Genomic DNA, 14006 nt, shown 5'->3' with positions numbered 1-14006 from the left:
AAAAAAAAAAAAAAAAAAAAAAAAAAAAAAAAAACCTCCAGAAATTTTCAAAGCAGTCAGAAAAATACCACATGCAAAGTTAAACCAGCTAGCAATACAGCAGACTTCCCACACAAACCTTAAAGACCAGAAGAGCTTGGAGTGGAGTGTTTTGAGCACGGAAAGTGAATTTCTCCCAACCCAGAATAACATATGTAGCAAAATGTTTTTCAAAATAGATGGAAAAGTAAGAACATTTCATGAGAAAGAATGTCAAGTGATTTATGAGTACTAAATCTCACTTCAGAAAATATTCAAGAATATCCTAGACAGAAATGACAAAACCAATAAAGCCAAAACCCCAGATGGAATGAAAACACTAAACAAGGTCAATGGATAAACAATAACAAAAAATGACAGGAAAAGAAAAAAATAGGAGTCACCAACACAGAAAGCACAATAACACTAATCAACACCTCTCAGTAATATCTCTCAATGTTTGTGGCCTCAAACAATGAAAAGACACAGATTGGATCACTAAATTAAAACACAGAATCCAACAGTATATTGTGTTCAAGAAATTCATTTAATTAAAAAAATTTTAAAAATTCTTAGACAAAATCAAGATAGAAAACAATATTTCATGAGTGAGGACCTCCAAAACAAGCAAGTGTAGTGATTTCAATCCCAGATAATATAAACTTTCAACTAAAACTGACTAGAAGAGACAAAGAAGGTCACTTGCCTATTGTTAAGGGAACAATCCAAAAAGAAGAGATAATGCTTATAAATATTTTTGCACCAAATATTGGAGCACCTATCTTCATAAAACAAATACTGCTGAACATAAAAAAGGCCAAATAAATGCTAACACAATCATAGTGAAGTATTTTAATAACACATTTTTGTAAAGAGATAGATCAACCTAGCAAAAAAAAAAAATCAATAAATATAAGAACTGAATGACACCCTTGAACATATGGGCCTGATAGACATATACAGAGTATTCTACTCTACTACAAGAGAGCATACATTCTTTTCTTTAGCATAAAGTACTTTCTCCAAAATACATCACATAATAGTCCACAAAGCCTGTTTAAATAAATGTAAAAGAATAAAAATCACTCCATGCTTACTATCAGATTACTGTGCAATTAAAATAGAAATCAGTTGAGGGGAGAAGAAGCAAAATATATCATGTACAGGTACAAATTATCTATGATGAATGTTATCATTATGTATATCTAAAATGTGCCCCCCCGAAAAAACCCCACAAAGATAAGGGCAAACCACTTTCCAGGTCCCTTTCTCTACCTCTTAGACAGAAGCTTTCTTTCTCGCAATAAATTTTCCCTACTCTTAACCTCCATTATTTCTAGAATTCATTTCTCAATTTTAGAGAACATAAACTTTGTATTTCAGACACCAAGCAGTTTGGGAGTTTCTTTCCCCTATATCATTTGAAGGTCTTCCACTGAGATAATTTTTTTTTTGTCTTTTTGAGACAGGGTCTCACTGTACAGTTCAGGCTGACCTTGAGCTTACTTTGTAGCCCAGGCTGGTCTTGAGCTTGCAACAATCCTCCTGCCTCAGCCTCCCGAGTGCTGGGATTACAGGCATATACCACCATGCCTGGCTCACTAAGATAATTGTATAGAGACATGGGGAGCTCAATGTCAAAGTCTCTTACTCCTTTGAAATGTATTCTTAAGCATTGGAATGTGTTTGACTCTTACGTGTTGAAAAAGCTGTTTGATATTTTTCTGCACACGTGTGTGGCCTGCTTACCCTCTAGAGCCAAAATGGAATGCCAAGGGAAGTACTGATTAGGATGCTCTTTTACAACTAGAATTGTATTATAGGAAAGAAAGAAAATGGTCAATTGCCTTATGTTCAAGCTTTCTTTACATTAAGAAGTAATTCTTATTTATGCTCAAAGTATAATTGTAATCCATATGAGACTACCCATGTTCATATGTCTCTTTCTCTCAGTGACCTAGAACAGATCAATCTAGAGCTAAGGAAATTTTCAGATGACCCTTATAAGTACATTGAGGTCTTTAGAGGACCTGCTCATGTCTACAAGCTAGACAGGAAAAATGTAATGTTAATCTTAAATCAAACATTGACTTCTAATGAGAGACAGGCAGCATTGCAAGCTTCTATTGCATTTGAGGCTAAATATCATATTGTTAATTTTAGAAGAGCAGAAGATAAGCAGCCTTTGGACAACCAGTTCCCATTGGAGTCCAAGCAGTCCCTATCCAAGACCCCTGCTGGCCTAACGGTCAGAAGGGAGATTGGAGCAGGAGATATTTTCAAGTACATATTCTTGAAGGTCTAAGAAGGACAAAGACCAAGCCCTCTAATTATTTTAAGTTGTCAACTATTTATCAAGAAAAAGATAAAAATCCCTCTTCCTTCTTAGATCGCTTATGAAAAGCACTGGTAAAAATATGTCCATAGCTAGTGATTCAATAGAAGGACAGGTTATGCTTAAAGACACATTTATTACCCAGTCAGTCCCAGATATAAGAAAAAGTTAAAAAAAAGATAGCTTTGCTCCATAGAGCTCATTTGATACTTTAGTAAAAACTGCTTCCTTAGTATTCTATAATTGAGACTGTGAGAAGGCCAAAGAGAGAAAGGAAAGAGACCAAAAAGTGGCTGTCTTTGTTGCAGCCTTAAGAAAACAAAACCTACTTCTGATTCTTGGGGCTCCAAGAATAATTCAGTGACTGCCAACCTCACCTGCTGTCACAGCCAAGGGCCAGGCCACCTTAAGAGGGATTACCTTAAGAAGTTCCCACACCATCCCCTGACTACAAAGGTGGGCCACTGGAAGCAAGACTGCACTCTGAGCCGGAGGTCCCAGAGAGATTTGTCTTCTCAGCTGGTCTAACAAGACTAAAGAGCCCTGGGGCACTCTTTCTTCTTCCTCTGGCTGGACTGACATCTTTGCCTGTTATCTCCCAGAAGAGTAGCCCCAAGTAATCCTGACTATAGAAGCAAAGGAAACCATCCTATTGCTGGACAGTGGCCCATGCCTCTTTGTTCTTTTCAACCCTGGCCTTCCTTCCAGCCATCACACCCCCAAAAAAGGAGTCATCAGATAAAAAGTAACTCACTTAAGCTATAACAGATAACTTTCTCTTCACCCATTCCTTTAGTTATGCCTAAAAACCCAGTTCTCATCCTGGGGAGAGATATTTTTTCATGTCTAAACACTATAATATATATAGCAGGTTGCCAACTAATCAAAATGATGCTTAGGCTGGTTTTACAAATACAATATATACTGTTGTGTATGTATAAGAACTTGAGAATTTTTCATTGGCCAAAAATAATGTGTTAATTGTTATAATCTGTTTCTCATAAGTCATCAAATTTTGGAGATAATTATAGCTAAAACTGGAGGGACTTAAAATAAAATATCAGACTCCATCAATTGAGGGTTCTAAGAGCTGGTGGGTTACAATCGCTATTCCAGGCCTTTAAGAACAGTTTCTAGACTTACTGGCAGCTTGATTTCACTCAGGTGCCAAAGAAGGAAGGAGTTCAATACTTATTAGTGTTGGTAGAACAAGGGGGTCCTTATGTAAGTATAAAAGCTGAAAGTTGTGTGTACATTCCTGATCCTTTTGCTAATGTCTCAATACCTGTTCAAGATATTAGATGACAGGTTAATGACATGTCAGATTCTGAAATTCTTTGGACCTTCTCCTTATCCTCTGGGTCCTGGAGAGATCAATGAAAAAGACAACTGTAGTTGGAGTGACAGAGTTCAGGAAAAAAAGAGCAAAGCAGGAGGTATCACAATACCTGACTTCAAGCTAAACTACAAAGCAACACTGATAAAAATGGCACAGCACTGGCACAAAACAGATATGTACATCAGTTGAACAGAATAGAAGACATAGAAATATCCTCAGATACAATCAGCTATTTGATCTTTGACAAAGGGCTCAAAAACATATGTTGGAGTAAAGATAGTTTATTTAAAAAATGGACGTTGGAAAATGGTCTATTTGAAGAAGGTTGAAGCAGAACCCATATTTCTCACTAAACTAAAATAAAATCATATCAAAGATCCAACATTAAAACAGAAACATTGAACCTACTAAAAGATAAAATAGGTATAACTCTTAAAGTCACAAGTCTAGGCAAAGACTTGTGTTGCATAAGAAATAACAGCAAGAATCAACAAATGAAACTAAATGAAACTAAAAATCTTCTGCACAGGAAAGGAATCAACTAGTGGAGTGATGAGACAACCTACATACATGTGAAAATTTTTGCCAGCTATTCCTTAGACAAAGTACTAATATCTAGCATACATAAAGAACTCAAACAAATTGGATAGCCTAAAATAAAAGACCAAGTCCAGAAATAGGTGAAATAAACAGACACTTCTCAGAAGACAAAATACAAATGGTCAACAAACATGAAAAAAATATTCCACATTTCTGGCCATGTAAGAAACGCAAATTAATTGATTTTTTTTTTTGAACTGAGAATCAAACTCAGGACCTTGCACTTGCCAGGCAGGCACTTCTGCCACTGAACTATACCCCAGCCCCCTAAAAATGCAAATTAAAACAACACTAGGATTTAATCCTACAGCAGGAAGAATGATAATCATCAAGAAGTAAAAGAATGACAAATGCTGGTAAGGCTGTGGTGAAAAAGGAATTTCCTACATTGTGGATGGGAATGCAAAGTAGTACAACCATTATGAAAATCAATCTGGAGAGTTTTCAAAGAAGTGAAGTTAAAAATTGCACATGACCCAACTATCCTACATCTGGGTATCTTCTGAAAAGAAATCAGACTATGGTGATGCAATCATATCAATTTTTATAACAGCAAAATTCATAACAGCTAAATCCTGAAAGCAGCCTGTAAGCCCAACAGACAAATGGAGAAAGAAAATGTGGTACCTATAAATAATGAAATATCCCTTGATCATAAGGCTAAATTTGAGACATTTCTAGGAAAATGGATGCACCTGGAAAATGTAATGTTTAGTGAAATAAATCAGACACAATCTTAAATACCATCTAGCATCTCTCATTTGAGTAAGGCATAGTACAAAGAGCAAAATAAAGACTGGATAGAAGGAACAAGGGGATAGACTCTTGAAAATGGCAAGGGGTCCAGGAGACTGAGGGGAGAAGAGGAGAAGAAAGGAAAGTAAGAAGAATTAAGATATACCATGTATGGGAACCTAATAACCACAATGAATGTAAACACAGCATATCATAATGTATCATACCATAGACATATCATAGACATATGCAAATATATCATAGACATATGCAAATTAAAAACAGTGAAATAAGCCAGACACAGAAATGTAAAAATTGCGTGATTTATCTATTAGAAGGTAGTAGGGAAGAGAGCAAGGAGGTAGTAGGGAGATTTTGTTTGAGACAGGGTCTTGTTGTGTAGTTCAGATTGGTCTTGTGCTCACTATGTAGCCCTGGCTGGCCTCAAACTCACAATGATCCTCCTGCCTCAGCCTTCTGAGTTCTAAGACTACAGGCATGTGCCACCACACCTGGCTAAGGAAATCTTTTTCAAGTGGATGTGGAACAAGAGATGGAAGGAGGGGGAAGGAGAAAAAGGAAAAGGGATGGAAAAAGAGAGAGAGAAAAGATTGAGGAAAGAATAAAAATGGAGCTTTCTCAAATAGCAAGGGAGCAAAGAGATCGAAGGACCACAGAAGGAGGGGTAGGGAACAAAAAATTGTGATGTATTATGTACATGTACCTGATGGAGACCACTATGAAGCAGACCTGAGCAGGACTTAAATAAATCAATTGGCTTTTCACGTTCACTTGTGAATCTGTCCAAGGCCTAGGCTCCTTGTATGGAGATGTTGGACTCATAGTAAGTGAACCTCTGTCACTAGTCCCTACTAAGGCCTGTAATGGTGGATGAAGCTGGAAAGCCTCAAGGGATAAGACAAGATCACAGCCAAGGAACCTGGATCTGATCTCAACTAGAAAAAGACTATCCTTAGGCATCTCACTCCTGGGTGGATTAATTTAATACCTTATTTAGAGAAGTCCTTCAGTGATTCCACCCTTCTTGAGTACTCCACTCCTTTCTTCTGATAATCAAATAAATATGGGCCACCCAGAGAAGAACTTGGTATTAGCCCTAAGAGAATCTCAAATTCTATGAGAGGGCTTTGATCCTCCTGGAGCCCCGAAATCATTCCATTTGCCTCTTTTTATTTAGCCTTTGCCGTATACTCATTTGGGAGATTGCATATCTGATCATCGTGCAATAAGTAAGGGAGATTATTAACCCAATATGTACCGACTCCACAAGTTACATGTAATCATAGTGTACTGCAAATATGCACTAATAAAAATGTGAAACTAATACAAAATTGCTTGTAGTTTTGAGAAAGGATTCTAAAGTGCTTGTTTGCAGCATATATGGAACCTGTTAAGAAAAGACCTGATGAAACTGTATGTCATCCATTGAAAGAGACTTTACCTGCCAGGGGGAAAGAACCACTGCTTCCCCATCCCCCATGGGTTGCTTTTGTACTTGTTGCAGGAGCATCTCGTGGAGGGCGTGGGCCACAGAATACACAGCATTGTATATGTTGTAACTCGCATCACTTATGGCTGGATCAAAACGATTCACAGGCAACTGAGCCAAAGAGGCATTGGGTATACAGTTCTCCAATACACAGCCAGAATCAGACAGTGAGCAGTGGAAGTGCCAGTACCAAAGCTGCTGTAAGAAAATGTCTTCTGGGTAACTGGAAGGATTCACTGTCTGGATAAACTTTTTAAAACCAGAAATCTCATGGTGATTTGAAAAAATGAGAGTCCCATGGAATGAGTCAAAAATGAAATTGTTTCCAGTCAGGTCAGCGTGCCATTGTGAGTTTGTCACCCAGACTTTCCAGGTCACTAAATGTAGCCCTACATTATGTTGCATATCATTTATACTCTCAGCATCATAGTAAATGATGACCACATTTGCTGGAAATGTTTCCTTGATAATAAAATAATGTTTCTGTTGATTTAAGTAGTATGATGTAGCTGCATTTGAGATCATTTTCACAAATGCCACACAGACTCTGTTTTTGTCCATCTCTGCTCTCACATCTGAGAGAAATTGAAGCCCTTTTGGACCTTCTGTGATGACCAGTCCCACCCAGGTCCAGCTGAAATGAAGCATCAAGGAGACCATGCCGAGGGCCAGGGATGTGTCCTTTGAAGCCATTTGATAGAGAGAAGGAAACTGGTTATTGTCACTCAGGATCGGATCAAAAGAGCCAAAGGTCAGCTACAAAGAAAATTGGAAGCTATGTGAAGATAGTCTATGTAAAGTCTGTGTAAATCTTCGTTATGATGTGTTTTAAGGAGCACTTTCCATCTATATAACGTTTCACTTTCTGAGAGTTTTAGTTTTTAAAATAAGGATAAGCTTCTGATCAGAAACTTCACTTGCCCCTCTCCCTTCTCTTTGCTTAATATGAAGAAAGTTTGAGTAATCACTCAAGTATTCTGTACCTATTTTTTGAGATTTTATGCATTAAGTGACACAAACCCAGGCTCCTTCTTTTCCAATGTTTAGGAACCTGAGATAAGTAAGAGAGGAGATATGACTTCACCTCACCCAGCCCCTGCCCTCACCTGTGGAAACTTGTAGAGCTTCAGCAGTGGTCCAGTTTGAGCAGCTGTTACTGCTGATGTTCCTGTTAATAGTGCTATAGACTTGTTTCCTTGCCTACAAATGTAGTTTGGGATCTCATCCTGCCCTGTGTGCAAAATAAGGACATTCTTCAATATATTCCCATGACTGTGCAGGGAATTGTGGGACTCATAGCCCAGAGATATGTTGGGTAAAAGATGAGGATTCCTGTTGATTTCTTCAATGGCAAAAATGAAGGCAAGAACATTTTGGTAGTTTTGGGGCATAAGCCTGCAGAAAGAACATAGAGATCCTTATTGAATAGACTCAGTCCTTGACTGCCCTCAGATCCAGAACAGTATCATTATGAATTGAATGCTTGGGGCCTCTCTCCAAATTCATATGTGAAAACCCTAAATATGAATGTGTTGGCATTAGAAGGTTGATCTATGGAAGGTAGGTTTTGGTGAGGTCATGATGGAGAAAGTCTTATGAATGAGATTAATTACAAGGCACCAGAAAGAGATTCATCCCTCTTTCATGTGAGGACACATTGACATGACTGCCACTCCTAAACTAGGAAGCACATGCATTTTCTCTCTCTCTCTCTCTCTCTCTCTCTCTCTCTCTCTCTCTGAGACAGTTTCACTGTGCAGTTCAGGCTGGCCTTGAACTTATAGTGATCCTCCTGCCTCAGTCTCCCCAGTGCTGGGATAATAGGCATGCACCACCATACCTGCCCACACATGTTCTCTTAATCTCAGTTTCACAACTATTACATGCAAATAATTGCTTTTTAAGGCATGCAGTTTGTGGTACATTTTTATACAGCAGGTTGAATTAAACACTATCTGAAATCAAGATAAACACCCAGAAAATTATCTGTTCTTCAAAATCTGACTCCTGTAAGGTCTTAAATTTTATATCTAAAGTATATGTGCTGTGAAAATGAGCACAGATTGTACATTTACAGTGAATAGTAAATCTTCAGCTCTCAAAGGCCCTTCCTAACTTATACCTGCATAGTGGAAAAGATTTCCATTTACAAATGAAACTGTGAAGAATGGAAAGGCAGATTATATTTAGGGTATGTTTTGTAAATATTTCTTTGTATTAAGAACTAAAGTAGTTGCAAATATTAATATATCATTAAATGTTTTATTTGCAGAAATGATGGTCACAAAAGTGGGAACACCAATGAAAAGAAAGAAAAATGCTAAATGAAGGCTCTGGGTCATTCAGAAAAATATGACATTTGTGGGATGATTATGTTCCAATAGAAGGTTGGCAAGTAATTCTCCTAAGCCTTTGCCTCAAAGTTACACACCTGCCAGCATTAAAATCCAGGAAACTCATAACATCTTCAGGGCTTCAAAGGAGAAGGGATATTTAAGAGGTGAGGGCAATTTGGAAGAACAGTGTAGGACTGGCTGGAGTGTGAAGTCTTAAGAACCAAAGTGGGAGTCTGCAAATGGAAGAGCAGTGAGGGCCAGCAACTCAGCTCCACCAGGACAAAGTGCTTAGAGTCTGGAAAACAATAACCTGGAGAGGAATCAAAGTGAGTGGAGGGTACGCAGGAACCACAAAGGAACTGACGGAAGAGAAGAAAAGTAGGATTAGTAGATACAGAAGAAATAGATCACACCATGAAGGAGAGACCATACAGTGCTGCCAGTGGCAGCTAGCCAGCTCTCTGCTGGGAGGCGAAGTGAAACTTACAACTTCTCAGCTCACAGAGAACCAGAGAACTACACTGGGACTGGGAGAGTCTTCTGCACTTTAAATCAGCAGGGAGGACATGAGGCACAGCTTCTAGAGCAGCCTTCCACAGTCAAGAGGTGGTGAGTGACTGCAGTACAAGTACCCAGATACACAGTCATGTGGAGAGGAGGTTGTGTGGAGGTCACTGTAGGGAAGGGCTGGGTGTTTGAACTTGGGTCCCAGAACAACTCCTTGGCTGCTTCACACTGCCAGAAGTTGGAGAGCAGACTGAGGGGAGTTCCACTGACAGTTGAACGCAGACCTGGTTGTTATGGTCAGAGTCCAGGTTTGGCCTGAGCTACATAGGATTGGAAGCTCACATTGACATCCATTGGAAGCAGAGCTCTACACCCAGCACCATTCTGTGTGCAGACTGCCACCTTGGACTTCCAGCATGAACAAAGACACATCCTAGCCTGAGCTCTGCTCCTTAACCCTAGGCTGAGGGAAAGAGCATGTGTCCAAAACAGTAGAAATCTTTCTTTTACTGTTGTTCATTTGATTTTGTTTTAATTTTTATTTTACTTTTAAAACTTTTTTTTCTTTTTGCTATTTTTCTCCTTGTTTACATCCCCAACATTTATTCATTTTCTGTTCTTTTTTCTTTTATGAGCATGTCTGTGTATTTGTGCTCTTCCTCTTGCCTGTTTTCTCCCAATCTAGTTTATAGAGGGTAAGGGAATTCTCCATTGTCCCTTTACATCTCTTTTAATTTTATCTATATCTCTTCACCTGACTTCTTTCTTCTGTGCTTTATTCACTCTTGATTTTTTTCTTTCCCCTTCCCCTTTTTATTTGTCTCCTTTTAACTTTTTCTCTAATATTTATATCAACTACAGACTCTTTTCCCATCTCTATTTCTCACTGCCAATTTCATACCCAATTTTCACTGTTGTTATTCATTGTTAAATATGTAACATACCCTTACCATTATTAGGATCCTTTGCTCCCCTCCTACTTCCTCCTTCCCATACCACAGAGCAGAGAACTTAAAAAAAAGGAAAAAAGAAACTCACAAAACTTTTCTGTCCTCTTTTTTCTTTTTTTCTCTTCTCTTTCCTCCTCTGTTCCCCAACCCCTTGGTTTAAAATTTCCCACACTTAGCTCCTTCACAGTTACATTGATCTTCACTAGTATTATTCCTCAATCTTCCCTCTCTGAAATCTTTGGCTTTTCAATATCTTACCTAGGTTGTTGTCCTCCATATCAGCAAGTTCTGATGACCACATAGCTTTCCTCAATCAGAAAGTAAATCCCCTTTCTCCTATATATCACCCTCCCCCCAAATATCCCCTGAAAACTCTCAATACTAATTCTTCAACTCAACTAAAAGTACTCCATTAAAGCTAGAAGATAGCACAGATGGATTCACTAACATCCTTACAGAAATTGTGGAAGAAACTTTCCCAGAAATAAGGAAAGTGTTTAAAATACAAGTAAGCAATGCTTACAGAACACCAAACAATTATGATGAAAGAAGCAGCTCACCTCAGCATATCTTCATTAAATTCACAGATATCCATAAAAAACTCCAGAATTTTAATGTCAGTCAAAGCAAAACAAAAAATCACCTATAAAAGTAAACCAATCAGAATCACAGTAGACATCTCAGCACAAGCCCTGAAGGCTAGAGGAGCTTGGAGCAAAGTATTCCAAGCTGTAGGAGCAAATAATTTTCAACGCAGATTAATTTACCCAGCAAAGCTATCCTTCCAAGTAGATGGAGAAGTAAGGTATTTCTATGAAAAGCTCAGAAGATATATGAGTAATACACCAGCTCTTGAGAAAATACTAAAGAATATTCTCAACAGAGACAATGAATTGGATAAAAGTAAAAACATAGAGGAAAAATAGTGGGGTAAAAAAAGAACAGCAACAAAAACATCAGGAAAATAAAAACAGATGATAAAGCAAAAGTTAAAGAAGGAAATGATAGTTACTAATGAATATATCTCTGTATATATCTTAATGTTAATGGTCTCAACTCTCCAAATAAAAGACACCAACTGGAAGACTGGATCACAAAACAGAATGCAACAATCTGTTGCATTTAAGAAATTCATCTAAAAAGATATTCATAGGATAAAAACTAAAGGATGGAAAACAACTTTTCATCTATCAAGATCTTGAAAACAAGCAGGGGTAGCAATTATAATATCAGGCATAGTAAATTTCAAGCAAAAACTGATTAGGAGACACACTAGTTCAGGGAACAATCCAAGAAGAGATAACACTGATAAACATATGTACCAAATACTGGAGCACCTATCTTCGTAAGACACAAAATGCTGAAAGTAAAAGATCAAATAAACCTAACACAAGCATAGAAGGGAATTTTAACACCCCATTTTTGCAAGGAGAGAGATCAACTAAACAATAACAACAACCAACAAAGAAATTTCACGAGTTGAACCATACCCTTGAACATATGGATTTAATGGATACATACAGGATATTCCACCCCTCTACAACAGAGTACAGATTTTTTAAAACTAGAGAAGCAGATTTAATGCAAGATATACAAATATATAAGAATTTACAAGATTGGCTCACAATGGCTGCTCCCAGAGTCAGGCGTGGGAGAGTGCAAAAGCACTGTCTGTTTGCTGGAGATCCAAAGGATACAGTTGAAGGTCTGGAGCTCACTGTTGTGTCCTGTGTGAGTTCAGGAGACTGACGAGTCTGCACTGGAAGTGAGGAGATAATGTCCAAGGTGAAGGTGAAGACAAGCTCTGAAGACAGAAGTGAGCCCTTCTTCTTCATTTTTCTTTTATGACATTTAGGCAACAAGTCTACCCGGGGTTGGTATTCTGTCTTCAGTAAATCCCCTAAGCCACACCCAGAACTATGATGATCCAATTTAGTTGAGTATTTATTACTCAAGTTGACACAATCAGTAAACTATCACACCTGGAAACATCACTCAGGCCCATGCTTTAAATCCACATTTCAGAGCTGGGTGTGGTGGTGCATACCTGTAATACCAGCACTTGAGAGGCTGAAGTGGGAAGATCACTGTAAATTTGAGGTCAGTTTGGGCTACATAACGAGTTCAAGGATGGCCTGAGCTACATAGTAAACTCTTGTCTCAAAAAATCCACAATTCAGTCCTAAAATGTTTCTTTTCCGTCTATATATCTGCCCATTGCTGGGTGTGGTGTTACATGCCTATAATACTGGCACTCAGAAGGCTGAGACTTGAGGATTGCTGTGAGTTTGAGGCCAGCCTGGGCTATGTAAGTAGTTCAAGGCCAGGCTGCACAACATAGTGAAATCCTGTCTCTTGAAAAACAAAATCTGCCCTTTATGTCCTCATTCATTTATTAAATAAATCACTAAACATTTATTGTGTTCCTTTCACACCAGGAAAGAGAAAGGAAGAAAGATAGGCCCGATGTGGTATATAGGACAGTCTAACAAAGAGTTTAGAAAAAAATAATCAACCTCAGAATGAGATCCTGCTTAACATCATGCGATTGGCCAAAACCAACCTGTACCTTCCAAGATGGGTTCTCATCAGTTTAAGTCAATCCACATGTGCCATCTTCCTAGCTAGAGGGATTAATCCATGGAGAGTCCTGTAACCTCAGCTAGAATTGATGATGCTAGAGTACCTGTGATTGTTAACTGTGGTGTCAACTTGAATAAGAAACACCTAGCAGATTGGTATAGCACATTTCTGGGTGCATTTGGATACTTGACTTCCTGCAGAGGGAAGACCCATCCTGGGTGTGGGTAGCAGGCTGGCTGGAAGAGAGGAAGTAATCTATCAATTACAAAGTTCCTGACCAGACACTGGGAACAGGATGTGTCCCTGTAACCTGATACAGAACATAAGCAACCTGTCAGTTATGACCAGGATGTATGGACAGAAAAACCTCCAAGGGACCAGATCTGCAAAGATATAAAAGGCAGCAACCAGTGACTTTGCTGCCACTGCTGCTGTCTTGCTGTTCTGTTTCTGCAGTGGCCTGTCCTGCATGTAGCATGTATTGTTTCCTTTCTTATCTTCACTCTTTCCATTTCTTCCATTACATTGAATCTTCCTGTGTTATTTTTAAAATTTTTATTTTTAAAATTAAAATTATCAGTACAATTTAGATATACATAATGATCATATGCATATCAAATTTCTACCTATATATGAGATTTTTTTTTAATCTTTGAGACAGGGTCTCACTGTGCGGTTCAGACTGGCCTTGAGCTCACTTTGTAGCCCAGGCTGGTCTTGAACTCACAACGATCCTCCTGCCTGGGCCTCTCAAGTGCTGAGATTACAGGCATGTGCCACCACGCCTGGCTGTATATATCTTTTTTTTTTTTATTTTAAAGATAAAAGGAGGGAAACATTAACAGACATACAACATTTTACAACATATCACAAGCACAATACAGACAATACAGAGTTACAAACAAAGTGGTAGGGAATTAACAATGGTGGTTGTATTACATATTGATATCTTCAAAGTGGCTTCTCATGAAAACAGATATAAACATGCAATACTGGTCAACCAAAGACTCATTGACAGTTTCTTTCAGCACTTTTTTTTTTGTCTTTTTGAGACCAGGTCTCACTGTGCACTTCAGGCTGGCTTTGAGCTCAC

The 14006-nt window shown here is 38.4% G+C and overlaps 1 protein-coding gene across 1 annotated transcript in view; it reads right to left on the bottom strand.

The window, feature by feature from the left end:
* Positions 1-7245, bottom strand: part of LOC102024500 (vomeronasal type-2 receptor 116-like) — a 22590-nt gene extending 15345 nt beyond the window's left edge. Inside the window, exon 1 of the mRNA XM_013507232.1 lies at positions 6490-7245. Coding sequence (XP_013362686.1) covers positions 6490-7230 — 741 coding nt within the window. The 5' untranslated portion in view covers positions 7231-7245. The remainder of the gene's footprint in view (positions 1-6489) is intronic.
* Between the last annotated feature and the right edge of the window lie 6761 nt (positions 7246-14006).

Source organism: Chinchilla lanigera, unplaced genomic scaffold (assembly GCF_000276665.1).
Source record: "Chinchilla lanigera isolate Chin_1 unplaced genomic scaffold, ChiLan1.0 scaffold00123, whole genome shotgun sequence".
In the NCBI taxonomy this organism is placed as follows: domain Eukaryota; kingdom Metazoa; phylum Chordata; class Mammalia; order Rodentia; family Chinchillidae; genus Chinchilla; species Chinchilla lanigera.
This window is presented reverse-complemented; position numbering and strand designations above follow the sequence as displayed.